Here is a 14,790-nt window from a genome sequence, read left to right on the forward strand (position 1 = left end):
TGCATCGGCAGGCAGACTCTCAACCACTGTGCCACCAGGGAAGCCCCTGAGTTCTTAATGGTGACCATTTCTGACAACATAGATCATTGGTACTTTTGTATTTTCATTTTGTTTCTATGTATTTTCAAAAATTTCTATGGTAAACATGTAGAATATACCTTCAGCATAAAAGAGCAGTAATAGTTTTTTGTTTAATGGGCTTTCATGTACTTCATATTAGTGCCCAGTGTTATTAATATTGTACCTTCATAGACTGAAAGTCATACCTTTTAAAAAAAGGCTGAATGTAGTCAAAGAGGATTTTGAGGGCAAACACCCAATGCATTTCCCAATTATACCTCTTCACTTTGAGTTCACCCCCGCCAAAACAGCAGGGAGTCAGTCAACTCCTCTAGTATCAGATTCCATTCATCAGATACTTACTGAAGAAGGCTTTGTGGAACTCAATGACGTGAGTAGGACTTGAGCTCTGCTCTCAAAGAGCTTTTAATTTAAATAGGGAAACAGATGCAAACAGCCAATGCTAATGCAACATGAAAACCTGATTAGTGTGGTAGCAGAGCTGTGAACAGACCACTGTCAAGAGTAAAGAGAAAGATTAGTTGATTTTTGCCAGGCAACAAGAAGAAAGTTGCACAGGTGGTGCATTTGAACAGGACTTGGAAAGATGAGAAGTGTTCATCAGGCAATCAAAGAAACAATATGTACCAAGACGCATGTGCTTAGTGAGGGCGCTAAGGATTTTGGGGACAGTCATGAAAGGCAAGAGCGGCCTGCCCCTCCTGCTAGCCCTCCGTGGGCCGGAGAGTGGCATTGCTGACAGGCTGTTGGTGAGTTTAAGACAACAGGGAATTTCAAACAGACTAATTAGAAAAGAGGGTGTGTGGAGGGGTTGGGAGGGAAGAGGTAAGTAAAGGAAAAAGGATTGTAAAAGGCTTTGAATACTGGGCTAAACGGTAAGAGCTGACTCTGAATGGGGAGTAACATTACCAGACTGGGGGGTAAAGTAAGATAATGTGGAGAGTGGACACAAAAGGGGAGAGAGAAGAAAAGTGGTGGTCAGGTCAAGGATGTAGCAATATTTCAAGAGACAGGGACTGAGGGCCTGCCCTGGGATTCTAGGAATGGAAACATAGGAACAAAATCAAGAGATATTTTGGAGTTAGAAAAGAAGGGGCTTGGTGAATAACTTACTTTGGGGAATGGTAGGAAGATAACAGAAGAAATCAAACTACAAGATAATTACACTGATTTCAAAATCACAATTTTTTGTGATTTTTTTGCCTAGTCCCTTGGCTCTTTTATTTTTAATATGTTGGTCAAATAAATAAGGATTAATGATTCTAAACAAGATAGCCAATAAAGGAGGAAAAGGAACAAGTTTGAAAGGTCAAGTGCAAAGAAAAAGAATTTGATTTCAGACATGTGTAGTCTGAGATGTCCAACTGAAAATATCACGGTAGTGCTCAAGAAAAAGGGCTGGGCTGGCGAAATCAATGCGAAAGCCATCAGAATATAAGTAATACTTGAACCAAGTGTAAGGATGACAGCATAAGGGTGAGGACAGTAGGGAACTAATATTTGTTGAATACTTATCCTGCTTTAGATACTTTATATACACGATTTCATTTAATTCTCACAAGAAATCAGAAAATTGTTATCACTGCAGAAAGCGTAAGTGTAATAAAGACGGAGAAGCCTTTAGACTGACGATTAAGAGGTTACCTTCCGAAGCCTGATGGAAGCAAAATGGTATAAGCCAGCATACAGGGGGCTGAGGTGTGAAAAAGAATTAGGAAGGTAGAAGTGATTAAAGAATCCTACAGGGCTTCCCTGGTGGCGCAGTGGTTGAGGCAGATGCAGGGGACACGGGTTCGTGCCCCGGTCCGGGAGGATCCCGCATGCCGTGGAGCAGCTGGGCCCGTGAGCCATGGCCGCTGAGCCTGTGCGTCTGGAGCCTGTGCTCCGCAACGGGAGAGGCCACAACAGTGAGAGGCCCACGTATCGAAAAAAAAAAAAGAATCCTACAGAGTAGGAGAGAAAAAGAGCAGGGTGACTGGAAGGGGAGGCTAAGGAAAGTTTAAAAAGTAGTAAGGTATATACACTACCATGTGTAAAATAGATAGCTAGTGGGAACGTGCTATACAGCACAGGAAGCTCAGCTCGGTGCTCTGTGATGACCTAGATGGGTGGGACGGGGGGCGCTGGGAGGGAGGTCCAAGAGGGAGGGGATATATGTATACGTATAGCTGATTCACTGCATTGTACAGCAGAAACTAACACAACACTGTAAAGCAATTATACTCCCTCCAAAAAAGCAGTAGGGTTAACAGTGAAGAGAAAGGATTGAATGAAGAGAAAGAGGCTGAAAAGTCAAGATAGATAAGCTGCTTTTTGATCGTGATCAAGAAAGGTGAAGAGGATGACATAAGGAACACAAAAGAAGCGCTGGCCAGGAAGACTGGGTGTACCACTTGTAACACAGAGGAGGATGGTGAGGAAATAGGTAATTTGAAAGAATGAGAAAAGAATGTTGAGGTATTTCAGAGCTAACAGCCTCTATTAGCGTCTCATTTTCTCCGAATAAGAGTGGCAGAGATGCTTGTGACCTTAATAGGGAAAAGAGATGCCTTATTTATTCTCAATCTTCCTGAAGTTCCATGAGTTAATAATACTAAAGTTAAATGTCTGGCAATCCAACTTCCCCCTTGCCACACAGAAGAAAATTTAACTGCTTCCTTCATTTTAGAGAGTATATGAGTTAAATTTGGCAATAACCTCTTACTCGTAGAAGAGTTAATAAACACTGCAAATTCTATTTTAACCTACAGAATTCAAGCAGCATAAACCAGAATTTGTTATTCATTCAAGAATATTGAAGGAGATCTTCTGGGGCAAATAATATACTCAGTTTCAAATGATATTAGGAATACAGAAAGTAATATATATGTAATGTGTCAAGGGCAATAAAATAGTACAAACAAGATCATCAATAGTGAGAGAAGTGCTGACACGATGCAGCAATAGCTTTTATGTGGTAGAAATGCCAAGTGAAGGATTTGTGCAAAACAAAAATGTACTCGTTAGCAATGCTGAACATATAGGTTAAAGAAAGTCTAGGAAACACACATGCACACACACACACAAACACACACTACTAAGTAGCTTGGACAAAAGGACTGCAACCTAACATTCAATCAAAATAAACGTACCTGAGTCAACACAAAATGAATATACCAAATTCACGCTTCTGTAACATTACAGCTATGAAAGGACAAATCATTCTGCAGACTTAATTTTCAAAGACAGGAGAGGGACTTCCCTGGTGGTCCGGTGGTAAAGAATCCGCCTTCCAATGCAAGGAATGAGGGCTCGGATCCCTGGTCGGGGAACTAAGATCCCACATGCCTCGGGGCAACTAAGCCTGTGCGCCACAACTACTGAACTCGTGCGTCTCAACTAGAGAGCCTGCGTGCCACAAACTACAGAGCCCACGTGCCCCGGAGCCCACGCGCCACAACTAGAGAAGAGAAAACCCGCACATAACAACTAGAGGGAAGCCTGCACGCTGCAAGGAAGACCCTACGCAGCCAAAAAAAAAAAAGTTATTAAAAACAAAAAATAAAAGGAGAAAAATCTATTCTTCACAGACTAAAGAAGTGATATGCCCATGCATAAAGAAAACTAAAATACAAAATCATCAATAAAATGTTACAAGATTAGCAACCCATATATTTACTACATGATCTCCACCTGTTTATGAATGCAATTATCATAAGTGGGTGAGAATTAAGGCACCTTATTTTATGGTTGCAAGTTCACTGGGATCAATTAATCTAATGTTCTGATCAACAATATTACTTGATATGCTAATTACCAAGGCATACTGTGTGATGATACTGGAAAAAAGCCCCATGTGACCTGAAAATTACTTCATGTAATAGCATTCTGTAAATGCCACTTAGGAGTGGAAATTATCTGATTTGTCAGTAAAGACTGGTAGCAACGTACCTCCTGTCGGGTTGGTGCTGCATGTGGCCGATCTCCTCTGGACAATCCTGTAACATGGGCTGGAGTTCTTCCTGTGGAGAGGGGGTCAGAGTGGCAGTGGACTGATGGCTGTAAGACACGGCAGCTGGAGAAGAAGCAGCTCCCCGCACAGGAGGAGTGGGGCCTCGTTCATCTTCCTCCTCTTCTAGTTCACCTTGTTGCAAATACATCCTGGCTGGTGGCACAGGACATGGCATTTCTTGGTCATAGCTAAAGCAAATTATAAGGACACTTAGATTGACTTCAGGTTATTCAAATAAACTATTTGTATAGTTAGTGAAATATCAACTTTGGATTGCTTTTGAAATCTGAATCTACTGGCCACGTTAAGGTATTGTTTAAAAAAATAATTCACTGTCATAAATGTGTGTGAATTGTTATATATAACATTTTTTTCTCTGAGGGATTACAATTTAATTGGCTCATTACAGGCTCTGAGAAGTCATGCAATAAAGAAATCTATTTAACATAGTTTAATTTAGTAAACCCCAAAAGTGTTTGATATATTCTATCCCTCCAACTCAACATGATCTCTAAAGGATGACTCAAGGACGGTCTTGCAAATAATCCAAAGATGATATGCTAACCTCTGTGAAAAATTACTCTTGAAAATCCCTTCAGAGGGAGGTACATTGGAGATCAAGTTATTAGTCCAATACAACCCACTTTTCCTCTAAAATTATAATAGATCACTATTTCTTCAGTTGAGCACAAAATAAAGTACATAGTACTTTGTAAAGTACATGGCTTGCGTTTAGGATGCTGAATGAAAAACACAATAAATAAAATAATCAATAAACAATAAAATGTCCCTTCTACTCCTCTGCTAGAGCTGTGTGGAAGCTCTAAATGGATCTGGGGAACATTCATGACTTTCTCTTTTACCTCAGGCCATATGGTTATTAATTAGAATGGAAGTAACTTAATGCATTATATAAATTGTGTTCATGTTACCCCTCTCTCTTGTTCATTCTCCACCACCTGACTTGTTTACCAGAACTCAGGAAAGTTGATGCTCATATAACATGATTTCTTTGTATCTTCTTTAACTGAACTAATCCTACCATATTCCTCTCGGACACTTTTTCCTGTGTTTCCTAGGTATCTTGTATTCATCCTGACATTTCTCTCTCTCTTCTACCTCAAACTGTTCCCCAGTTCATTTCTATTCTACTTCTAAAAAACATCTCTAAAATCGATTCCTTTTTCTCTCCTCACATTGTTTCCAAAATTACTTTATTATAATATGCATCACTCTCTGGTTATTCACCTGCTTTAAAGTAATAAATGGCTCTTTAATTGCCTAGAGGATAAAATACGAGGACCTAAATAAGGCATCCAAGTACCTGTATAATCTGGCTTACACTTGCCTTCCCAGCTTCCTCTCACTCTCTACCATGTGTTTCATACTAGTTCTCATGTTAGTCCACATCCCTCTGTGGTCTCAATGTCCAAAAAATCCCTCCTCTTGATTGAGAAACTTCTCATTCGTTAAGCTCAAAAACAAAAGCAGTGGGCTTCCCTGGTGGCACAGTGGTTGAGAGTCCGCCTGCCGATGCAGGGGACACGGGTTCATGCCCAGGTCCGGGAAGATCCCACATGCCGCAGAGCGGCTGGGCCCGTGAGCCATGGCCGCTGAGCCTGCGCGTCCGGAGCCTGTGCTCCGCAACGGGAGAGGCCACAAGAGTAAGAGGCCCGCATACCACAAAACAAAACAAAAACAGGAAAGCTTCATTCTCCTCAGAATCAGACTTTCTTTTTCGGGCACGGCTGCATCTCTGTTTTTTATTTTTTGTTAAACTATATTGACTTATTTCATTTTATTCCTATTTTTGGTGGACTAAAATAGTAATGAATGTTGTTAGTATAGCCCAGGAAATGAATTTTTTAAAATATAGCCAATCCTGGTTATTTGCACATTCCATATTTGCAGATTCACCTACTTGCTAAAAAATGTTTGTAACCCAAAGTCAATACCCATAGCACTTTTGTGGTCATTCATGGACATGTGCAGAGAGGCAAAAAATTTGAGTCACCTGACGCATACATTCCTAGCTGAGGTCAAACAAGACAACACTCCACCTTCTTGTTTCAGCTACTTTTCATGGCCTATAGTGCCATGTTGTTCACTCTCTTTTTTTTTTTCTTTTTTTTTGCATTATGTTGGTGAGTTCCCTGTTTAAAATGACCCCCAAGTGTAGTGCTTTAGGGATGTCTACTAGGGTTCCCAGGGCAAGAAGGCTGTGATGTGCCTTTATGGAGAAAATATGTGTATTAGATAAGCCTTGTTCAGGAATGACTTACAGTGACATTGGCTGTGAATTCAATGTTAATGAATCAACAATACATATTAAATAGGGTGTCTTTAAACAAAAACACACATAAAACAAGGTTATGTATGGATGGACTGACAAAAATGTTGTGACCAGAGGCTTGCAGGAACCTAACCCTGCATTTCTCCTAGGAGCATGGCACAGTACTCACTAATTCAGTGATTGGAAAATTAAAGTACAGAGACTTTGTTTCCTGGCATAGTTGGAACTGTAAAACTGTGTTTTGTTTTGTTTTTGTTTTTTTGTGGAGGATGAAAGAACAATGTCTTCATTTCTATAATAGTCATTAAAAAGACTATTTTCAGGTCGATTTGTATTTTTTGTGTTAATTCTCCACGGATCACACTAGTGAAGCTGCTGTTTTGTTTTGCTGGGCGGGACCATGTCCAGTTCTACAGAATCTGGAGTGAGGAAGAAGCACGCTCACTTCCTAATTGTGGATAATCGTGTGGATTATTTATACTTGTAAAACCCTTGAGAGAGACAATTCAATAAGCTTAAATTTCTACAGTTTTCAGCAGAATGTGATAATATCTAAGAAGAAACAGTTTTCAGGATACTGTGGCTGTGGTATAAATCCATACAATTATTTTATGAAAATTTAGAGATGTGCAACAGAAGTTCTGATATTTGAAAAATACAAAATCATATACAGAGTGATATATATGTGATCTCATATAAATTCATATATATTCATGATCATATGTGTAAACTATGTGTATACAATGTAAAATATTTTTAAATATAAATATGTAAACTATGTGTGTGTATAGATGTGTGTGTGTGTGTGTGTGTGTGTGTGTGTATTCAACTCATGATTCTTAGTTCCAAAAGAAGCTTCCAAGATGCAAATTCCTTTTTCTGGCAACACTGAGGAAGGTTTTTAAGCTGTGCTGAGCTATCAGTAGCTCAGAGACAAATGTTTTATTCAGAGACAGATGTTCATGGACCCTAGGAGTCAGTCTCCCTTGGTGATCGAGTTTAACAATTACTTAACATGGGTTTAAGGAATCATATTATTCCACTTACCTCTGTTCTAAATCCCTCTTACCTTTCATCTACAGAAATACTGTACTCTTCACTAGCGCTCTGAGGTGGATGCACCGGGGGAGGAGGAAGCAGGTCTGCCCAGTTCATGCCACCTTGTTTTGGTACCTTGGGTGTCCGTGCCCCTTTCTTGTGCCCTTGACTCCCTTGAAAAGAAATAAAATGCAAGTGTTTTACTTCTGGACTTTAAATCTTTTCTATTATCCACAGGTTAATTATTTTCTGTAAATATGACCTTATGATTCATATATAGAGAGAGATAAACACACTCTTCTTCATTAATTTTAAACAGCACTTTGTACGATAGAAGACGCAGAATATTGCCAAGTTTAACTGCAAAATAAACAGGGAAAAAGCAATAAAATCATAAATGAATTTCACAAGTCATATCATTAATAGTGATCTTCTTACAGCAATTAATTGCATTATGGATTATCATCTAAAACCAATGAGCTGAAGACATATTTTCTGAATTGCCTTTCTATTATTTAATTGCTGGAACCTAAAATACAATATGATACAGATGCGATCTATTACATTTCCACTGTTGCATTAAATCACTGAGTATATATAATTTGTACTTGTCCATTGAAGTGTTTTAGGCATAATGAAATTACTCGTTTTTGTCAGAAAGGCAGGTGCAAGTGAAAGTAATTGCTGGAAGAACTAATATATCTAACAACAAAAGAAGCAGAAAAATGATTTTTAAAAAGGAACAGAAATGGGGCTTCCCTGGTGGTGCAGTGGTTGAGAGTCCGCCTGCCGAGGCCGGGGACGCGGGTTCGTGCCCCGGTCCAGGAAGATCCCACATGCCGCGGAGCGGCTGGGCCCGTGAGCCATGGCTGCGGAGCCTGCGCGTCCGGAGCCTGTGCTCCACAACAGGAGAGGCCACAACAGGGAGAGGCCCATGTACCGCAAAAAAAAAAAAAGGAACAGAAATGTTTTTAGCCACTGTTTCTATAAAATTATGGCTTAGAGTGAAATAATGTTGCTTGAACATTCAGAGACATTCAGAATAGCTCAATTATCCAAGTTCCCCAATGTTCTGATATTAGATTTGGCATATTCTTTAAACATAGGTAGCTGCACATTTTGGTATATTCATTCTAAAATAATTTTAGGTCAAAAGATATTTGGGGATAAAATGGTCTTTATCCTCCTCCTCCAATATGATACATTTTAGATTCTTATGTAAATTATAGACAATGAGTCTATAATTATTTTTCTCATATGATCCCTTAAATTCAGTGAATTGTCTTGATCTTTTTTTTTTTAAACCTTTCCGAAACAGCTCCAAGTTACATGGTACATGAAACCAAGTCTGAGTATATTCAGTGAGCCTTATTTTTTTTTAAGTCACCTGGAAATTTTCTAATGGCAGTGTTTGTTAAGCCAGATGTTCTTGCACTGGTATGTTACTGCACCAAGTGTGGGCTGAGGGACATGCTGTTATTCATAAATTATGACGGTCAGGCTTCTGCTTATGTGTCTCCATTCTCTCTTCCTCCACTCAGTTGTCCTGTATTGGAATGGCTATGCATGTATTGTGGAGTTGACTATCCCCAGAGCCTTCCTCTTGACTTCCTGGCATACATCTACTGTAACAACTCCGTCTGTCCTGAAAGGCCTAACATCACAAATCTCTCCTACACTTAATTTAATTGCTTCATTCTCTCCCCTAATTACCATCAGATTTCACATCTTTGTATCTTTTTACCACATATGTCTCTAAGCTGAGGGATGAAGAAAGTCAATTGAATATTAACAACCTCGAATCATTTTTTTTCCATTAAGACACGTTTTTCTCTTTAAGTGGCTAAGAATTCAAAGAAGAAACACCATGAGATATCAAATATGAAAATATTTCATATACTTTTCCCAAGAGTACATCCTTGAAATTTTTCCCTTAATTTTAGGGTTTACTTACTTCGAAAAAGAAAAAAAAAAGTTGTTTGATAAGATTTGATTGTTAAAAAAAAAAAAATCAAACCATATATAGTAGAACAAGAGTAGATCTAGAAAGGTATAGGAGCTATTTCTAAGATCCTTAATTCAAATAGAAACAATTTCAATCAGTGACAAAACACAGCCTAGAAAATGTCAAATCAGCATGCCTTAGTCAAGGGAAGACGGTAAAATGCAAATACCATCTCCATGACAGAAGAGAGTTAGAGACATTGGGCTAAAAGCACCTACCAGCAACTTTAATCCAGTTGCTAGGAAGTAATATTTCTATCCTCCCCTGGAGAAACAAACTAGAGTCAAGATCAATTGGTTTTGTTCTCATTGTGGTGTGACTTGTTGTGGTGCCACATGTTAGTTCTAATAATGAACCGTCTTTAATTAGAAAAACAGGACTTAAATACCAGCAAGCTCACATCTGCAACCCCTATCAGGAAAACAGCTGGCAAACAGCTGCAACAGCATGAAGACCACAGGGAAGACGCTTCAATGTGGCTTCTGAGGCACTTAAAGACTGAAGTTGGGAAGTTGCTTTACGAGGTTTTAGAGCAAGAACTGAGTGAGGGATAGTAGAGAGATTATAAACTGAGGCAGGTTCCAATTGTACCTAAATCTCATGATATTATCGCTTAGGTTTTTGATTCTGCTCAAGTGTACTCAAATTTTATATGCTTTAATAGTCTTCCTTCAAATGGTAACATATTGAGCAGATTAACTATATGTGCAACATTTTTAAGTTATATTTTTGCTGAGATGGAAAAAAGTTTCAACTGCCTTTAAAGATTAAGTCATGCTTCTGGTTTTAATAAAGGTTTTTAACAAGGAGGAAAATAGGAGCCTCAATCTTTGTTACCAAATAGAACATAAAAAATGGTAGCACAGGGAGATCAGCTCCGTGTTTTGTGACCACCTAGAGGGGGGATAGGGAGGGTGGAAGGAAGACGCAAGAGGGAGGAGATATGGGGATATATGTATATGTATAGCTGATTCACTTTGTTATACAGCAGAAACTAACACACCATTGTGAAGCAATTATACTCCAATAAGGATGTTAAAAAAAAATGGTTTAGCGAGCGAACAGTCCCTCCAATTGCAGAGACAAGACCCATCCCTGGAAGATTCAAATCATATAAAGTGATTAGACATGTCATATACACATATCAGATCACTAGCATTCAAGTTGTAATCTTGAAATGTACCATCCTTTTAAAGGAGAGATTGGCTTTCTCCTTGGTTTCCCTTACTTACCAGATGTACTACTGCCCCGGTCTGAACTATTGTAGGATCCTCCTGTATTCTGGTCATATGACTGATTGTACGGGATAGTTGGAGGAATTGTGTCATTTGCTCGATAATCTAGACATTTCAGATGGGAAAAAAAGTAAACATTTATTTTGGTGCCTCAATCATTTACCAGCGATTAAGCTTTCAAACTATCATGTTGATCACCTGCTAAGATGTACGTAAGTGTTCAGAATGAAAGGTCAAGAAAAAAGTCAAGATCTTTAAACATGTCTCCTTTAAGATTTATAAAATACAAACTCATTGCATCATCTTCTACACATGAACCGGAATGAATCCTACCAGGGACTATTTCTTCTTTTAAAATATTTATAAGTTAGCTAAGGCAGAAATCAGATTTGTTTGACTTCTTATCTTTAAAAATATAGTAACAAAATAATTTTAATAACAAGAGATCGGGAAAATGTCATGTGTGTGAATCATTAAAAAAAAAAAAATAATAAAATAAAACATAAAACTGAAACTTGCCAGGAAGGTTATATCTAATAAAAAATATATCCATGTTAAGAAGATGAAGTATCTCAGTCTCCCACAAATGCTTCTGCTTACTTAGGCAGAGGTGAAAATCCAAATGATAAACTCACCACTGGAACGTACTGAGTAATAATCTGTCAGGCTAGCTGCATTCCAGTAACTTTATTATACTTTGACGTACCAAGTCTGTTTATAAGCAGTATAAACAATAAATCAGAGCTCTGAAATACTTGTACAGAGGACTGTCAGACCTTTCCAAAGTCCACAATAAAGCCATATACTATACAGGAATAATATGACAATAGTTTGAATTCCCACTGTAAACTTTACAATTACAGAAACTCTCCTATTCATCTTTGTCAGTCTTTGTCATGAACTCATATATTATGCTAAGTGAAATAAGTCACACAGAGAAAGACAAATATTGTATGATATCACTTACATGTGGAATCTAAAAAATACAACAAGCTAGTGAATATAACAGAAAAGAAGCAGACTCACAGATATAGAGAAAAAACTAGTGGTTACCAGTGGGGAGAGGGAAGGGGAAGGGGCAATATAGGGGTGGGGGACTAACAGTTGCAAACTATTATTTATAAAATAAGCTACAAGGACATATTGTACAACACAAGGAAAATAGCCAGTATTTTATAACTATAAATGGAATGTAACCTTTAAAAATTGTGAATGACTATATTGTACACCTGTAATTTATATAATAGTGTACATCAACTATACTTTGAGAAAAAAAAATGGTTAAAAAAATAAATATTTATTGAATTGGGCTATTATACCAATCAAATGTTTCCTTAAACTGGGAAAAAAAGCAAGATAACTGTACTATTAAATTAAAACGTATAACACTAACTTAAATGAAATGTTTGTCTTAAGTTATCTTTTTGCAGTCTCCAACTGTGATAAGTTGTTCCCAACTCAAACCTAAAAAAAAAAGAAATCTGTGTTTCCAATTATCTGTAATTAAATGTATTCTTTACCTGGACACTCATACACAATTGTCCTGATCTATTCAAATCGGAGCAATTCCTTTATTTCCAGAGGTCTAACTTTACAAATCATGTTATTAAAGCAGTAGTCTGAGGGACTACAAAGAAATCAAATACCTATCTCTTCCAACTCACCCATATTGTAACAGAGAAACATTCCCTTCAGGCCATAAAATATTATTCTGCTGCAACAAGTTAACACTAAGAATTTATTTTAGGTTCTATCGTGACAGACTTCAAATCAGGTTACCCAAAGAAATTTAGGTTCTGAAATCATACATTGCAGCAGTCTTAGTAATCACATGAGGTAGGAGAAATATAACAAACTGAACCGCTTCTCCAGTTCAAGTTTAATTTAATTATTTTTCTTCAGTTTGATAAAAAAGCCATTCGTTTATATGACCATGTAGAAGCAATTACCTTCCATTCTCGAGTGGAAAGAATGGGAGAGTCTATTTATTTAAAATGTGAGGTATTGTGATGGTTGTATCTCTGCCTTATGAATAAAAGATTGTCCTGAGCCATCCCTCACCTACGATTAAATTTAAATTAATCTCAAACCATTTGAAAATACTTACATATTATTCTAAAATCAATATTCCAAGGTTATTGTTGTGCTAATTAACTTCTTGACACTGGAAATTTTGAAACCAAAGAAATAAGAAAACCTTAGCGACCAAAGAAAGATTTCACACGCTACTTGCAGACAAGCTTCGGCATGTAGTGCTGAAGGGTTAAGGATGCCAATACAGAAAAGGGTGGGAATAAAGGCAAGGCTCTTCACCTTTGTTCAGTTTGTTTTGCTCCATGATGTTATACTGAATTGGTGCCACTTCTTGTTTCTGCTGTCCGGACGGTTTCCAGTGCTTCTCGCTGGAGTCCCCACTGCCATTGTTCATGTTGTTGCTGAGGTTTGACTGGATGAGCTGGGTGGTGGCATAAGGGGTGGGCTGCCCTGATGGATTGACAAAACGCCCATCCTTCAGATTTGGGCTATTGAAGGTTTTCATCTCATTGATTTTGTTACTAAGGTCCACATCACCATAAACAGTTGACTCAGGGAGCATCAGATTTGTTTGTTTGTTATCCAGTTGGTTGTTATAATTTGCTATACAATCAGCTATGTGCAATGGAGAGGAAAAGGAAAAAGTCATTCTGCATGGTTATTCGTTTTCAATTTCCTTGTAAGTAGTTTTGTGAGTCACAGTAAAACTGTTCTATAAAGTATAAATGGGCTTAAATATAATGAATAAAAAGGACCAAATATTCTTATGTCCTTTCTAAAGAACATAGTCACATGTTCTTTCTAAAGAAAAATTGAGTGAATAAGAGAGGACACGTAATTTATATGGAGCCTAAATAATTCTGAACTTCTGCTAGCGTTACAGTTTATAAATAATGCACCCAAATTAAATAATTTTCCTTTAACAGCCCAATTAATGGGAATTGCACTAAAATAATATATACATGAATATCTTTATGTGCCAACTTAACATTTTCTAGTCTGGAGTTACTGAACTATTTGAAGTTACTAGTTAAGCTTATAGGTTAAGAATCCAGACCAAAAAACAAAAAAAACAAACACCCTCTGCCCTCAGATGAAAGAACTTGAGATTTCAATATTTTATAAAATAACTCTACTCAAAAAATATGAGGAACAGAGGTAAAGTGACAGTAAATAGTGCTGAGGAGAATTTTATTAGTTTTCTCCCTTGGTCATGCAGGATAATCATTATCAGGAAAAGATGTTATGTAATCATTTTTCATGGTTTCATAATGACACCTCAAGAAGTATAAAATGACAATAATGATGGCAAAATGAATCATAGTAGCAAGGGCAATTTATCAAATAACACCTGAAATAATACCTAATATGTCTAATATTTCACTCTAATTTTCCCTTTCTTTAAATATTTGAGTGAAATAACTAATATATATATATATGTATATATATATATATATACATATATATATATAGGAAATATTCAAAGCCTGTAGCTGAAAATATTCAAATAGCAGGAAAAACTTAAATCATCATTTAAAATTGAAACATTTTTAAAATAAAAAATTAGTCAAGTTATAATAGTAAAAATACCACTATTTTAATTCATAGTGGCTACAACATTAACAGGTCACCTTGAGGATAAGTTTTCAACTGGATATCCTAAAAAATGATAAATTAACACGGTCACTACTAAAGATGTAAAAATGAATACAGTTTTAAGAAAAATCTGCAACTTCTCTATCCTACTGAATTCAACTACCCTGCATTTCAACAACAAATGATCAGGGATCAGGGATATCTGATCAATCTGGCTTTTAGTAATTCTTATTTCTAATTTCTAGGTATTAAGTTTTATATAATAGTGGTTAAACAATATTTTTAATGGCAATATGGTTTTGGCAATCTCGTTTTTCTTTGCTAATCTTTCCATACGAGTAATATCCAATAGAACTCTCTCGGATGATGGACACGCTCTATTCTGCACTGTCTAACATGATAGCCACTAGCCACATGGGGTTAGCTAGCCACTTGAAATGTGGCTAGTGCAAATGAGGAACTGGATTTTAAATGGTACTTTATTAAATTTAAACTTAAATAGCCACCTGAGGCCAGA

General features: G+C 37.2%; 1 protein-coding gene across 8 annotated transcripts in view; it reads right to left on the bottom strand.

The window, feature by feature from the left end:
* ROBO1 (roundabout guidance receptor 1) overlaps positions 1–14,790 on the bottom strand; it is a 396,160-nt gene that overhangs the window by 27,839 nt on the left and 353,531 nt on the right. For 6 of the 8 annotated variants that reach the window (XM_027102591.1, XM_027102582.1, XM_027102576.1 and 3 more), the window contains 4 exons: positions 12,957–13,292; positions 10,641–10,748; positions 7,435–7,576; positions 4,012–4,260 (listed from right to left, as the gene is read on the bottom strand). In XM_027102591.1, the coding sequence (XP_026958392.1) occupies positions 4,012–4,260; positions 7,435–7,576; positions 10,641–10,748; positions 12,957–13,292 (835 nt within the window). The remainder of the gene's footprint in view (positions 1–4,011; positions 4,261–7,434; positions 7,577–10,640; positions 10,749–12,956; positions 13,293–14,790) is intronic. The other 2 variants (XM_027102621.1, XM_027102632.1) reach the window with 1 other exon arrangement.

This window comes from Aethalodelphis obliquidens, unplaced genomic scaffold, assembly GCF_003676395.1.
Source record: "Aethalodelphis obliquidens isolate GAN/ISIS:26980383/991018 unplaced genomic scaffold, ASM367639v1 scaffold1, whole genome shotgun sequence".
Classification (NCBI taxonomy): Eukaryota; Metazoa; Chordata; class Mammalia; order Artiodactyla; family Delphinidae; genus Aethalodelphis; species Aethalodelphis obliquidens.